This window comes from Arabidopsis thaliana, chromosome 3 (genome assembly GCF_000001735.4).
Source record: "Arabidopsis thaliana chromosome 3, partial sequence".
NCBI classification, from domain to species: domain Eukaryota; kingdom Viridiplantae; phylum Streptophyta; class Magnoliopsida; order Brassicales; family Brassicaceae; genus Arabidopsis; species Arabidopsis thaliana.
This window is the reverse complement of record NC_003074.8, coordinates 18,575,195-18,588,466: the sequence shown is the minus strand read 5'-3', so window position 1 is coordinate 18,588,466 and position 13,272 is coordinate 18,575,195. Positions and strand designations below refer to the sequence as shown.

General features: G+C 35.8%; 5 protein-coding genes across 6 annotated transcripts; 2 read left to right on the top strand and 3 right to left on the bottom strand.

The window, feature by feature from the left end:
- Positions 1-349: 349 nt before the first annotated feature.
- Positions 350-493, bottom strand: AT3G50123 (uncharacterized protein; the record flags this gene model as incomplete). Its single annotated transcript, NM_001125335.1, has 1 exon — positions 350-493. One exon carries the CDS (start codon positions 491-493, stop codon positions 350-352), a length of 144 nt encoding a protein of 47 aa, NP_001118807.1.
- Positions 494-1,114: 621 nt separating this feature from the next.
- On the top strand, positions 1,115-3,467 carry AT3G50120 (transmembrane protein, putative (DUF247)). Its single transcript, NM_114872.3, has 3 exons — positions 1,115-1,861; positions 1,944-2,473; positions 2,886-3,467. Exons 1-3 carry the CDS (start codon positions 1,221-1,223, stop codon positions 3,308-3,310), a joined length of 1,596 nt encoding a protein of 531 aa, NP_190581.1. The 5' UTR covers positions 1,115-1,220; the 3' UTR covers positions 3,311-3,467.
- A 186-nt stretch (positions 3,468-3,653) lies between these two features.
- On the top strand, positions 3,654-7,858 carry PEN3 (PTEN 3). The gene is made up of 13 exons (NM_114871.3): positions 3,654-4,055; positions 4,478-5,113; positions 5,357-5,458; positions 5,553-5,609; positions 5,790-5,855; positions 5,997-6,173; positions 6,269-6,355; positions 6,441-6,505; positions 6,595-6,671; positions 6,748-6,794; positions 6,897-7,027; positions 7,103-7,172; positions 7,247-7,858. The coding sequence occupies exons 2-13, from the start codon at positions 4,538-4,540 to the stop codon at positions 7,688-7,690; spliced, it is 1,899 nt and encodes a 632-aa protein (NP_566929.1). The 5' UTR covers positions 3,654-4,055; positions 4,478-4,537; the 3' UTR covers positions 7,691-7,858.
- SDN1 (small RNA degrading nuclease 1) lies at positions 7,781-10,161 on the bottom strand. 2 transcript variants are annotated; one of them, NM_114870.4, is made up of 12 exons: positions 10,024-10,161; positions 9,737-9,916; positions 9,583-9,660; positions 9,430-9,498; positions 9,204-9,347; positions 8,991-9,107; positions 8,835-8,904; positions 8,648-8,748; positions 8,420-8,551; positions 8,241-8,348; positions 8,055-8,156; positions 7,781-7,968 (listed from the first exon to the last, which is right to left on the bottom strand). In NM_114870.4, exons 1-12 carry the CDS (start codon positions 10,054-10,056, stop codon positions 7,873-7,875), a joined length of 1,230 nt encoding a protein of 409 aa, NP_190579.2. In that variant the 5' UTR covers positions 10,057-10,161; the 3' UTR covers positions 7,781-7,872. The 2 variants fall into 2 exon arrangements, with proteins under 2 accessions (NP_190579.2, NP_001327187.1); NM_001339453.1 differs by lacking the exon at positions 10,024-10,161 and having other exon boundaries at positions 7,818-7,968; positions 9,737-9,979.
- Positions 10,162-11,130: 969 nt separating this feature from the next.
- Positions 11,131-13,035, bottom strand: AT3G50090 (Exonuclease family protein; the record flags this gene model as incomplete). The annotated part of the gene is made up of 11 exons (NM_114869.1): positions 11,131-11,193; positions 11,295-11,396; positions 11,480-11,593; positions 11,678-11,809; positions 11,895-11,987; positions 12,108-12,146; positions 12,227-12,343; positions 12,446-12,589; positions 12,685-12,753; positions 12,845-12,925; positions 13,021-13,035. The coding sequence occupies 11 exons, from the start codon at positions 13,033-13,035 to the stop codon at positions 11,131-11,133; spliced, it is 969 nt and encodes a 322-aa protein (NP_190578.1).
- Between the last annotated feature and the right edge of the window lie 237 nt (positions 13,036-13,272).

Here is a 13,272-nt window from a genome sequence, read left to right as displayed (position 1 = left end):
CATAACACTCGATGTATTAAGACTAAAGAGTCTAGATAGTCAATTTCACTTTTGTCGAATGTACTACAGTAATTTAAATAAAATCATATAAAGGTTTGATTGGGTGCAATCAAAGAAAGAAAAACAAGAGGAATAAAACAGTAAAAAATGGGAAGTGATCACTAGAGGAAATATTTTCCACATTTCTAACCTAAAGAAAAAGTTTCTTCTCATTTCACTTTTGTGTTTTGGGTTTTCCATGGAATAAGAAGGAAACATTTTTTTACCTTTTTCTTACAGTTGATAAAATTAATGTGAAAACCTTTTCTACTATTCTCTTTTACATCATAGATTAGTCTTCGGCCACACCCTAGAGTTTGGCTAATGAAAATAAGCACAAAAAAAACTGTGACCCGTCAACCAATATAGATTCAAAGTTTGTTGAGCAATCATCATCCATACGAGAAATGGTGAGGTCGTGCCATGTTCCACACACTAGCTGTGTAGTGTACATGTTCCGTTATGCTCTCACTATATTTTTATTTTCTATTTTTCTTATTAATAATTGTTGCTCGAGATATAAGAAAAATACCATAATGCACCAAATACCCCATAGAATATCAATAACAACGATGAAATGTGAATTTCAAGATGTGACACAAAGAGCAAAAAGGAAAAAAGGGAGAAGAAAAAAACCACTAAAGAAGAGATTTTATTTTGTGCTTTTATCGTTTAAAATTGCCCAAATTCGACAAGACAAATAATCTTATCTTGTCCAACGACTCTCATATTCCCCATACGAGCGTTTCTAGTATGGTTGCGCAATGACCTTACCCTTCTTTGATGCGTTAAGGATTCGTACTCAAACCAAAACGAAAGGGTATATCAAAATTCTATTATCTATGGATAATGGTCGGATATATGGTAAATTATAGAACACAAATGCATATTTTCTATTCTATGTTACCCTTTTAAGCCGCACGATTCCAAATTAATTTGTATATTTTAGTAGTTAAAATAATTAGGTAAGATATATAAACTTTTAGTTGTTACTTTTTTCTTCAAAGATATTAATATGTGTGTGTGTGTGTTTATAAATATCTAATTATGGTTGTTGTCATTACAGATCAGTTGGGTCCATAAGTACAATAAGTAACCAATTATATCTTCAAATCATTCACATATACTTCCTTCTCTCTCACTCCCTCATTTTCTTAAAAAAGCTTCAAGCAACAAAAAAAATGGTGGCTGTCTTCTACAAAGACATGTTGAGCTGGTACTTACTCACCCTTAAGATCCGCGAAAAACTCGAAACACAAAACCAAGAATCCGTATTGGTTAATCAAGATCAAAACCTCCCCGGTTTACCCGAAATCACCAGATCCGATCAAGATCAAAACATTCATAACAACCAGCAAACTCAATCCGATCCCGCTATCTACGTAATCAAAGAGAGTCCAAAAGATTCACGAGACGATTGGGTGATCTCGATCACAGACAAGCTCGAACAAGCACATAGAGATGATGACACAACACTCTGGGGTAAGCTCTGTATCTACAGAGTTCCATATTACCTTCAAGAAAACGACAACAAATCGTATTTCCCTCAGACAGTCTCGCTTGGTCCGTACCATCATGGTAAGAAACGGCTCCGGTCTATGGACCGTCACAAATGGCGTGCTGTCAATAGAGTCTTGAAACGTACGAACCAAGGCATTAAAATGTATATCGACGCCATGAGAGAGCTAGAGGAAAAGGCTCGAGCTTGTTACGAAGGTCCCTTAAGTTTGAGTAGTAACGAATTTATCGAAATGCTAGTTCTTGATGGTTGTTTTGTGCTTGAGCTCTTTAGAGGAGCCGTTGAAGGATTCACTGAACTCGGGTAAGCCTGATTTTTTCAATATCTGGTTATTTCCGGTTCTCTCAAATAATTGTTAAACCGGTCACAATAATGTTTTGTGTAGATATGCACGTAACGATCCAGTTTTCGCGATGAGAGGATCGATGCATTCGATTCAACGTGACATGGTAATGCTTGAAAATCAACTTCCTTTATTTGTTCTAAACCGGTTATTAGAGTTACAGCTTGGTACACGGAACCAAACCGGTTTGGTGGCACAATTAGCAATTCGGTTCTTTGATCCACTAATGCCAACGGACGAGCCGTTGACTAAATCTGGCCAGTCAAAACTCGAGAACTCACTGGCAAGAGATAAATCCTTTGACCCATTCGCTGATATGGGTGAACTGCATTGTCTAGATGTTTTCCGTCGTAGTTTGTTACGGTCTAGTCCTAAACCGGAGCCGAGGTTAACAAGAAAGAGATGGTCTCGAAACACGCGTGTGGCGGACAAGCGCCGGCAACAATTGATACATTGTGTGACGGAACTAAAAGAGGCTGGTATAAAATTCAGAAGAAGGAAAACCGACCGGTTTTGGGATATGCAATTCAAAAACGGTTATCTAGAAATACCGAGGCTACTTATCCATGACGGTACGTTCACGTTTTTCACATTTTTCTTCTTTTTAACACATGCCCCATATGTTTACAATTTATTTTTCTTTTGTTTGAGTAAAATGTTACAGTTTTTTTTTCTTATCCATCACCTTTTTAATTCATCAAATCCATATAAATTGATATTTTCTCGTTTGTATTGGTTTATATGGATTGACAAAGAATATATTAGTAGGAATCATGATGTATTGATGTGGTATGTTGCATAAAAATGCTACTTTGGAATATAAGAAATGTCATCAATTGACTAATTCAGAATGATCTAAGCAATGGAAAAGAGTATGTGTTTTCAGATTGGCAAAAAGTTTAGATAATGAAACAAATACATTTTCTCAACAAAACAACTAAATGTTTATAATAAGTAAAGCCATCCTCGTATGTTTTTTTGTAGGTACCAAATCTCTTTTTCTGAATCTTATAGCTTTTGAGCAGTGTCATATCGATTCGAGCAATGATATAACATCCTACATAATCTTCATGGACAATCTAATAGATTCTCACGAAGATGTTAGCTACTTACACTACTGTGGTATCATCGAACATTGGCTAGGGAGCGATTCTGAAGTCGCGGATTTGTTCAACCGTTTATGTCAAGAAGTTGTATTCGACACCGAAGATAGCTATTTATCTAGGTTATCGATTGAGGTTAATCGTTACTACGATCATAAGTGGAATGCTTGGAGGGCTACGTTGAAACATAAGTACTTCAATAATCCATGGGCAATTGTTTCTTTCTGTGCTGCGGTTATTCTACTAGTCCTCACTTTCTCTCAAAGTTTTTACGCTGTTTACGCTTATTATAAGCCACCTTCTTAACCTTATAACTTGTTTTTCAAAGCATTTTTTTGTGTGTTATATTATACATATGTACTAGATTTTAACTTGTGGTATACCGCGGGACGATTTATTTTTAAAAGTAATATATATTAAAACTTGTAAATTTTATTAAAATAATAAATTAAAGATTTAATCCATATTGAAATTAAATTAAATTAATTAAAATTTAGATATCAAATCTTATATGTTGATTTTGATTGGCTATTATTTTTGAAAATTAATAATGTATTTCGTTTTTTAATTAATTTAATTAATTAAATTAGTATTTGACTTTTTAATCCTTAAATACATAAATTAATTTACTCTTTAAAATTTTATTTCTAATGGCATCCCTATGTAATTACTTACAAAAATTAAGATTACATTTAAAATGTATTTCCCAAATTATATAGTAGGATATGTAGATCGTTTGTGATTACATTGACACGTCACGCACTTACGCCCACTGGATTACCAAAACTGGGCCTTTTCGATATCTATAAGGCCCAGACCAACTAGGATTCAACATAATGTGACCATATAGGCCCAATGAACGAAACACAAAATTCTGACCGGCAAGAGCGGGGGATGATAAAACGGGAATTGATCGTTAATCTCCGCACGTTCATCGGAAATTTCGTACGCTGCTGCTCTGAATCAGAATCAGCTCCAATCTTCTTCCTCCTCCATTGAATCTCTTTTCGCTACGGAAAAAAACTCGAAGCTTATCGTCCTGCATTCTCCGGTAATCAATGTCTACTCTCTCGTTTTTTTTCTTTTTCTTTCGCGGCCGATGCTTTGTCGAATTTGGAAGCCTTGTTTCATTTTTGATCTGCCTCTGCTAGATGATGCACTTGATTTTCTGATTTGAGAGATCTAGTTCCATTGAATTTGGCGTTGAGAGAGATGTGGAAATGAATGCGACCTTTGGATTATAGCAATGTGCACTAGTACGGTCTTAGATTCCTTATCCTCCGAAGCAATTTTGCGTATTCAGTGCTATTTTCAGATGATTATAGAAGCGAATTTAGCCAAAACCTTTAGCTGGATATTGCTTATGTATAATGTGGGAATTTGGAGTCGTTTCTGTATATTCTGCTAAGTGTTTGATTAAATGAGAAACTGGACTCAATACTCAAACGTGAAATTGACTTTTTTTTTTTTTAGGTTTTCGTTTTCTCGTAAAGTAAGGCTCATCGTTGTCTGAGCTAGCGTTGGATTGCTAAAATGGAAACTGATCCTGCTAACTCTTCATCGAAGTCTCCAGCTGTAGTATCTGAGAAAGATGTATTGATTCCTGAACCTTCTGAAAATACTGTGGGCGTTGTACAAGATCCTGTGAGCGCTGAAAGAGAAGCTCATGAAGACTCTATTAGTACAGAAGCTTCTGTTGCAAAGGTTGATGATACTCAAATGCCTGCTAGTTCTACCGGCTCTGAACCTTTAAGTAAAACAGATGATATAGTTCCATGCCCACCAGGTTCCTCCCCACGCGAATCACCGCCGTCTATATTTTCTTCTTCTGGTCTTTCTTCTTGGGCCAAAAGTTTTAAATTCCAGCAGCAAGATCCAAATCGTACAGATTCTGGGATGTCAGCTTTCACAAGATTCACCTCTGAACTTGGTCTGCATTTGCCAACGAAAGGGTCTGAGGAGGTTGGTGATTCTAGATCATCAAACACACAAGTTGGTGGTGCTTTTGAGTCCCTCACAAAAGCTGTGGTTGATTCATCTCGTGGTGCCGTTAAAGCAATGCAGGTGAAAGCACGCCACATTGTCTCTCAGAACAAAAGAAGATACCAGGTATGGTAATGCTGTCTTTCTGCTTTTGTTAGATTCTTTGAAACTGAGGCACCTTATAGTCACAACAGCTTGTTGCAGCACACTACCCTATTGTAGTGAATGGGCCAAAACTAGCAGTTGTTTATTTTTATGAGCTTTCCCTGCTGTCTAGTGTAATGCATCGATTAGATTATAGTATATATGTATGCCCTGATCAGTACCACTTACATCTCTGCTTTACATGGCACCTGGTGCAATCTTCAGGAGGGGGAATTCGATTTGGACATGACATATATAACTGAGAATATAATCGCAATGGGGTTCCCAGCTGGTGACATAAGCTCTGGTCTTTTCGGATTTTTCGAGGTAAATAGCTTGGTCTGGTTTGAAATATAAGTTCCCCAGCCAGTTCTTTTCTTCTCTTAGTCTTGAGTTTCTCATTGACAAATGTCATATTCAGGGACTATATCGTAATCACATGGAAGAGGTGATAAAGTTTTTTGAAACTCATCATAAGGTAACCATTGGCACTGACTGGAAGCCTCTTAAAGAGTTTTTGACAACTCACTAATTCTCATAAGATTCACACCAGTTGGATTTGATAAGACACTGCAGCCCAGACATGTAGTGGTTACTTGGTTTATGTTTGATCATATTGGTACATACCAGAACTCTAAACCTTGCCCCCGATATGCAGGATAAATATAAGGTCTACAACCTTTGTTCAGAGAGATTGTACGATGCTTCAAGATTTGAGGGGAAGGTATATACAAACTCTAGCACTTGATATCTCAGACCATATATCTTGCAGGCAGTTTCTGTGGTTGTCATTGTTTTTAAAGCTAGTGTTTATAGACCTCTTACAGTGTTTGCTTCATCGCTTGTCTGATTTCCTTTTCTTCAGGTTGCATCTTTCCCATTTGATGATCATAATTGTCCTCCTATCCAATTGATACCATCGTTTTGTCAAAGTGCATACACATGGCTGAAGGAAGATATCCAAAATGTAGTGGTAGTTCATTGTAAAGCTGGAATGGCAAGAACCGGATTAATGATTTGCTGTCTTCTTCTATATCTCAAGGTGACACTTCTTAAATGAAACAAAGTCTTGGCTGATGCACGCATTCCTCCTCTGTAAGACTCTTGTGACAGATCTTACTGGTAACTCCATTGCAGTTCTTTCCTACAGCTGAAGAGGCTATTGATTACTATAACCAAAAGAGATGTCTTGATGGGAAAGCTCTTGTTCTCCCAAGTCAGATTGTAAGTTCTGAGCTCACACCAATCTTTTAATGTGCTTATTCGATTCTCCCTCATCCTATTAAACAAGCTTTCCTGTTTCCTTCAGCGATATGTCAAGTACTACGAACGTGTTCAAAACCAATTTGACGGGAAAGTTCCACCCGAGCGAAGGTATGCTTTAGACATATCTGACCAATCAGGTAGTACGATTTGTGGTTGATATTCATATATCCCTAACCAGAGAATAAACATTTATGTAGATGCATGCTCAGAGGATTTCGCCTAATCAACTGCCCTTACTGGATTAGACCTGCCATTACGATCTCCAACCACACTGGTACAAAGCTAGTTTCTTCTCATCTTTTGAATATTCGCATACGTTTGAAAAATGCTCATTTTCTTCTATTGAACAGATATACTTTTCTCAACAAAGAAACATCAGAAAACCAAGGATTTGGGGGTAGGCATTGTTCTCCTTGGTTCTTCTCTCTCTCTCTCTCTTTCATCTGGTGTTATAACCGCAACTCGTCTTGACGTATAAACTTGTGTTTGTGGGTTATAGCCTGAAGATTTTTGGATAAAGGCACCCAAAAAGGGAGTGGTTGTCTTTGCAATACCTGGTGAAGCTGGTCTAACAGAATTAGCCGGCGACTTCAAAATCCACTTTCAAGATAGCGATGGAGATTTCTACTGGTAAACTCTCTTCTTCCTTCACAGACATCTTCCAAATCGACAAATTCACTAACTTTTACTGTTTTCTGCACGCAGTTGGCTAAATACTACACTGACTGATAACAGAACAATGCTGAAAGGCAGTGACTTTGATGGCTTTGACAAGGTAAAAGAAATTTTCATAGCCTTATAAGATCTAAGAAACAAACCTGGTTGCTTCATCCCTGGCGGTTTTTGCAGAGAAAACTGCCTGCACCGGGTTTCCATGTCGAGATCGTAATGATAGAACCCGACAATTCACAACCAACAAAGTCCAAATCTGATTCCACCCAACAACAATCTCAAAGCAGCTCCAGTGCTGATTCCAGCAAACTTAAGTCTAATGAGAAAGACGACGATGTATTCTCTGACAGTGATGGGGAAGAGGAAGGAAACTCTCAGTCTTATTCAACTAACGAGAAAACCGCAAGCTCAATGCACACAACTAGTAAACCTCATCAGATCAATGAGCCACCAAAGAGAGATGACCCTTCCGCAAACAGAAGTGTCACAAGTTCATCGTCCTCGGGTCATTATAATCCAATACCAAACAACTCATTAGCAGTTAGTGATATCAAAGCTATTGCTGCAGATGCATCGGTCTTCTCCTTTGGAGATGAGGAAGAAGACTATGAAAGCGACTGATCATGAAGACTCAGATTTTATCACACTTATCATACACACACAAGTATATTGTCTCTGTTTCCCATTATAAAAGAAACAATTGCAAATTATAAAAAAAAAAACTAGTCATTGAATTTTGCCATTGATTGTTCAAATATCTGAAAAAACAATTCATTGAATAGTTAATCTAATCCTAGGTTGCATCATTCATCTTGAACCATTTTACGGACATATATACTAGCTCTTGATCCTGAACTCAGCTTAATGATGACCACTTTTTGTGGCAAACCCAATGAATCCTAAAAAAAAAAACATAACACACAAACTTATTTCACTATCGATCAAGATAGTTGCGGATCCAAAAGCAGAGATACTAAAATTATACCGTCATTTCGATTCCATCAATGTGTTCAAATGCTTGATCTGCGTCTTCTGAACTATGGAAAAGAGCAAATGCACAATAGTAACGTCCCTGTGTTTTTGCTTGCTGCCAAAAGAAAAATAGCTGAGGTCAGAGAAAGGTTCTATGTTCGAGAGACTTAGAGAAAGTACATGGTTTTGATTTCTCAACCTTCACATCAAGTGTAAACTTTCCAGAAAGAACTTGCTCAAGCTCTTCAGATGGCACATTGTTAGGGATTTTATGTAGAAAGAGTTTTGCTTTCTCAACCTCCAACATCTATGGTAAAAATGCAGACATTTGTTATTGTTGGAATTTATGATAAAACTGCATGTTTGGTAATTTCAAACCTCTTTAGATGGTTTGATTGTTGTGTCAACTCTTTTCTCTACAACAGCAAGTGCAAGTTTCATCGCAGCTGATGCGTCATGTACACAATCATGAGGAACACCGGTCTTTCGGACTTCGTAACCCAAAATAGACTGGGAAAACCATTTCAACAAATGAAAAAAAGTATTGAAAATGTTATCTTTTTGTGATGTTCATCTCAAGAGTAGAGAAACACGTAATAGACTTACCTTGCAAAGGTTGTTAAGTGAAGGTCTTCTGAGCTTTCGTGTATTCGGATACTTGAATACAAGTGCGGTATCGATTACTTTAGGATGATCTATCTTTAACACTGGCATCAAAATATGAAAATAACCATAAACTTGTTAGCGAAAAACTTACAATTACAAAATCCTCTACTGGAAACTTTATGCTTACCTTCCAAATCTCTGTTTAAACTGTGACCAACCAAAATCGTACCCGTAGAAAGAAAGGGCTGCAAAGTTTCCTGCACATTTTTCACAAAGTTAACAACATAACAACTATACGTTTCTGCTGTGAAGATAAAACCAATAGAAAGACTCTACATGGTACCTGTATATCTACCACAGAGAGACTAGCATTTTCGATATCTTCAGCAGTAATCCCTGTAATGTCTGTCCTATAGTCAACAACAGGTTTGTTCGGTTTCACAAACTCGTCAAGAATCACCTAAAGCCATTCAACATTTGATAACCCTCGTCAAGAAAGCAGGTCCATTGCGAAAAGACGAATCACTAAAGCATAAAGATTCTCTCTAAGCTATACCTTTAAATCACGGTCTACAACACCAACTCTAACTAAACCCTCAGTCCCATCTTCACAAAGAACCATCTCACAATCAACAGCTACCATGTTAGTTGATTCCATCACCTTTTTCATCTTCATTCCAACATCGGATACAAACCAGTCCTGCTTAAGCAATTCAACAACTCTTAAACAACCGCATAAAACACGTAACAAGAACTCATTGTTTAGGAGAAGGAAACAAAACCTCTGAGTATGGCTTGAAAGAATAGTCTAACGAGTAACTCGGATGCTCAACTGTCAATCTAACTAGCATCTGTATTGCCAAACAACAACATCTTAAACCTCACTGCAAACATATTCCTATCAAAGAACGAGATATAACAAAAGCATCTCCCACCTGCTCAGGAGTGTCTTCATCTTGGGATTCTTGCTTCAAATTTTCAATCAGAAGATGATTGGCGTGACATTTCAGAAGCTTAGCAGCAAAAAAGAACAAAACTTTAGTGGCCAAAGATTACAATCACATTGTGTATTTCTTCAGTTTCACTTACTTGCAAATCTTCTTTCTTCTTAAAAGTTGTCAGAAACTGAACCAAATCTTCATGAGAACGCCTCGAAGGATCACTTGGTGAATCAGCATTTTTGTCGTAAACATGTAAAAATTCCTTCCAGTTTCCATTTTCGCCACGCAAATCTCGACTCTGCAATAGCTTCACCAACTCGTCAAGCACCTATTTTAACGGAATGGTTAGTTACAGAGAAGCTAATTCGACTCCACAAAAGTGGGAATTTTGCCCTGAGAAATTAAAGAAAGAAAGAAAGAAAGAAAGAGACGAACTTGTTTCTCGGCGGTGGCTAGTTTAAGCTCCATAGTACGGAAACAATGGCGGCTCAACGAGTTTTTCTATTTTATTTTATTAGCTGGGAGTGAATTTGGCATAAACTGTTTGGGGAAGAAGAAACAGAGTTTAGGGTTATATTCTCAAAATATATAATTAACTGGATTATATTTTATTCTTAGGGGTTTTTTTATATATAATTTTAACTATATTGTATGCTTAAATTGTGACATCTTTGACTTCAATGTAGTAACATCTTTACCATTATTTTAAGAGGAATTATTTAAAATTTGCTTAGAACATCTCTCCCATTTCTTCATAAACATTTTTTATTTTCAATATGGAGTTATGGAGTTGAGTTTTTTCCCAACAAACTGGAGATTTCAAATTTTAGTGTAAATTTGAAAAAAGAAATCTCCAAATATGAAGAAAAAATATTAAGATCTCTAAGTTAGAAAGGGAGATGGATTGGAGCGAATAAAAATGTAGTGGAAATAGAAATTTAATTTTAGTCATATTGTTGTATTAAACCTGATCTGAGGTTCCATCGTCATTTTTTTCTTTCGCTAAATTGTAAATATTTTATAGATAATTAAAACAGTTTAGGTTACAAACATAGAATTTGAAAATATAGATCCATGGAAAAAAAAGAGGTTACATCATCATCGTAAACCATTTTATGGACTTAAAAATAAACTTCATAACTTAGACGCCAAAAGACAATGTGTTTCTGTGACAGCCCAAATGAATCCTGCAGAAAAGCAAAACATAACGCAACAACTTCTTATAGCATAGTTGACTCTGTTTGCTACCTCTATTGAGAGAACCTTTATTGACTCTGTTTCAATTACATTTAAATGATGATGTTCACAAAGATTTTTTTTATTCGATTTGTGTTCTAATACTGTAATTGTGTATATTTTGCCAATGATTTGTATCAAAAACAAATGTCAAACAAAATACCAAAAATTAAGGATAGAAAAAAAAAAACTTAGCTTAGATTTATTAATCAATGTTTAAACAGATTCAGAAATGCCAACATTATTAAAAAGCAAATTTAAAAGAAGATTTCAAGCCTTCAACCAAACCCACCCATCTTAAGCCATTTAACGGACATAAAATGTAGATATTGAACAAGAAATGAGTTTCTGTGGCAGCCCCGATGAATCCTGAAAACCAAACACAAAAAAAAAAAAAAAAAAAAAAGTTATTTCATCACTTTTAATTATTATTGGACCATTTCAAAACAAATCAAAAGATTCTATAATACCGTCTCTTTGTATCCATTAACGTTCTCAAATGCTTGATTTGCTTCTACTGAGCTTCCAAAGATAACAACTGCACAATAATAACCTCCCTGTGTTTTTGCTGGCTGCCAAAAAAAAAAAAACCGTATATCAAAAAAAAAAAGTTAAGATTTAGAGAAAAGAAATAGATATATGGTTTAAACTCAACCTTAACATCAATTGTAAAGTTTTTGGGAAAAAACTTTAGAGCAAGATCTTTCTTCAGCTCTTCAGATGACAGATGGTGAGGGATTCGATGTAGAAAGAGTCTTGATTTCTCGGCCTCCACCATCTATTCAAAAAACTTGTAAACATTGTAATTGTAATTTATCATAAACAAGTTAGCTAGGTAAATATTTGTTGTCACCTCTTTAGTTAATGTGATTGTTGTGTCAACTCTTTTCTTTATAACAGCAAGTGCAAGTTTCATCGCAGCGGCTGCATCGTGTACGCAGTGATGAGAAACACCGGCCTTTTGGACTTCGTATCCCAACACAGACTGGAAATTTATTTATTTTTAGAAAGTATATATTAAGAATGTTAACATTTTTATGTGAATACCTCAAGAGTAGATATAGACTTACCATGCAAAGGGTATTAAGAGAAGGTCTTCTTAGCTTTCGTGAATTAGGATACTTAAATACTAGTGAAGTATCAATCACTATGGGATGATCTATCTTCAACACTGGTAACAAAATACTCATGATTTTAGACAAAATTCCAAATTAAAATTAACAAGGACTCTACTAGAAAAGTTTTATTTACCTATCCAAGTCATGGTTCAAACTGTGACCTACCAAAATTGCACCAGCAGAAAGAAACGGCCTCAATTTTTCCTGCACAATAAACATAACATCTTGAAGTGTTGTCTCTTGAAATAATAAAATAAAGAAGAAGATTCTATATATAGATTTACCTGAATATCCACCAGAGAGAGAGTGGCTTTTTGGACATCTTCAGCAGTAACTCCAGTAATAGCTGTCCTATAGTCGACCACAGGTTTGTGTGGTTTCACAAATTCGTCAAGGATCACCTAAAGACATAAAAATTTGATCACCCGAGTCATCAAGGATCCAATAAAAGACACCAATAAAGAAATCAAGATTCAAAATCTCAAAGTATCTATACGCAATACCTTTAAATTGCGGTCAACAGCGCCAACTCTAACCACACCCTCTGTCCCATCTTCACATAGAACCATTTCACAGTCAAGAGCTAGCATTTGGTTTGGAATCATCACATTTGACATTTTCATTCCAACATCGGATACAAACCAGTCCTGTTTAGCAATTTAAGAAGTCTTAAAAAAAAGCGCATGAAATATACAAAACTTGGATATACTATTAAACATCAAAAGACTATTGTTTAAGAAACCTTGGAGTATGAATGAAACAAAAAGTCGACATTGTATTGCGGATTCTCATTGGTCAATCGAACTAGCCTCTGTACAACCAACAACATTTTCAAACATATTACGGTACAAATTATACAAACATATTCCTCAAAAACATGTTTTGATAGATTTCCAACACACCTGTTCAGGAGAGTCATTAGCCGGAGATTCTTTCTTGAACTTTGCAATCATGAGACGATTGGCTTCGCGGAGACGCATAGCCTTAGCATAAAAAAACAAAAAAATAAAAATAACCAAAACTCATTAATCACTACAATAAAGTTATAAGTGACATTGTGTAACATATCTTCACTTACTTGCAAATAATCCATGGGACCAATCAATTTTTTTTTTTTTGAGTTGGCTTTTTCAAGTGTATGTGTTTTAAGATTCTATAGGAACTTTACGTGATGATGTTGATATATATAGAGTTTGGTGGCTTCGAAACTGTTTGAATACTCCACTTAATTGTTCATTGTTGACCTCACTGAAGTGTATGTAAATTAATTTAAGAATGTAAATGTGTGAATTTTGATTTTCAATGAAAATTGGGAAACAGCACGGTTTGA

Coding starts and splice junctions, on each gene's coding strand:
- AT3G50120 (NM_114872.3), top strand. CDS start 1,221: ATGGTGGCTGTCTTCTACAAAGACATGTTGAGCTGGTACTTACTCACC. Junction 1,862..1,943: donor GAAGGATTCACTGAACTCGG/GTAAGCCTGATT, acceptor TGTTTTGTGTAG/ATATGCACGTAACGATCCAG. Junction 2,474..2,885: donor GAGGCTACTTATCCATGACG/GTACGTTCACGT, acceptor GTTTTTTTGTAG/GTACCAAATCTCTTTTTCTG.
- PEN3 (NM_114871.3), top strand. CDS start 4,538: ATGGAAACTGATCCTGCTAACTCTTCATCGAAGTCTCCAGCTGTAGTA. Junction 5,459..5,552: donor GTCTTTTCGGATTTTTCGAG/GTAAATAGCTTG, acceptor TGTCATATTCAG/GGACTATATCGTAATCACAT. Junction 6,795..6,896: donor AGAAAACCAAGGATTTGGGG/GTAGGCATTGTT, acceptor TGTGGGTTATAG/CCTGAAGATTTTTGGATAAA.
- SDN1 (NM_114870.4), bottom strand. CDS start 10,056: ATGGAGCTTAAACTAGCCACCGCCGAGAAACAA. Junction 9,917..10,023: donor TAGCCACCGCCGAGAAACAA/GTTCGTCTCTTT, acceptor CCGTTAAAATAG/GTGCTTGACGAGTTGGTGAA. Junction 9,348..9,429: donor CTTTCAAGCCATACTCAGAG/GTTTTGTTTCCT, acceptor TTGCTTAAGCAG/GACTGGTTTGTATCCGATGT.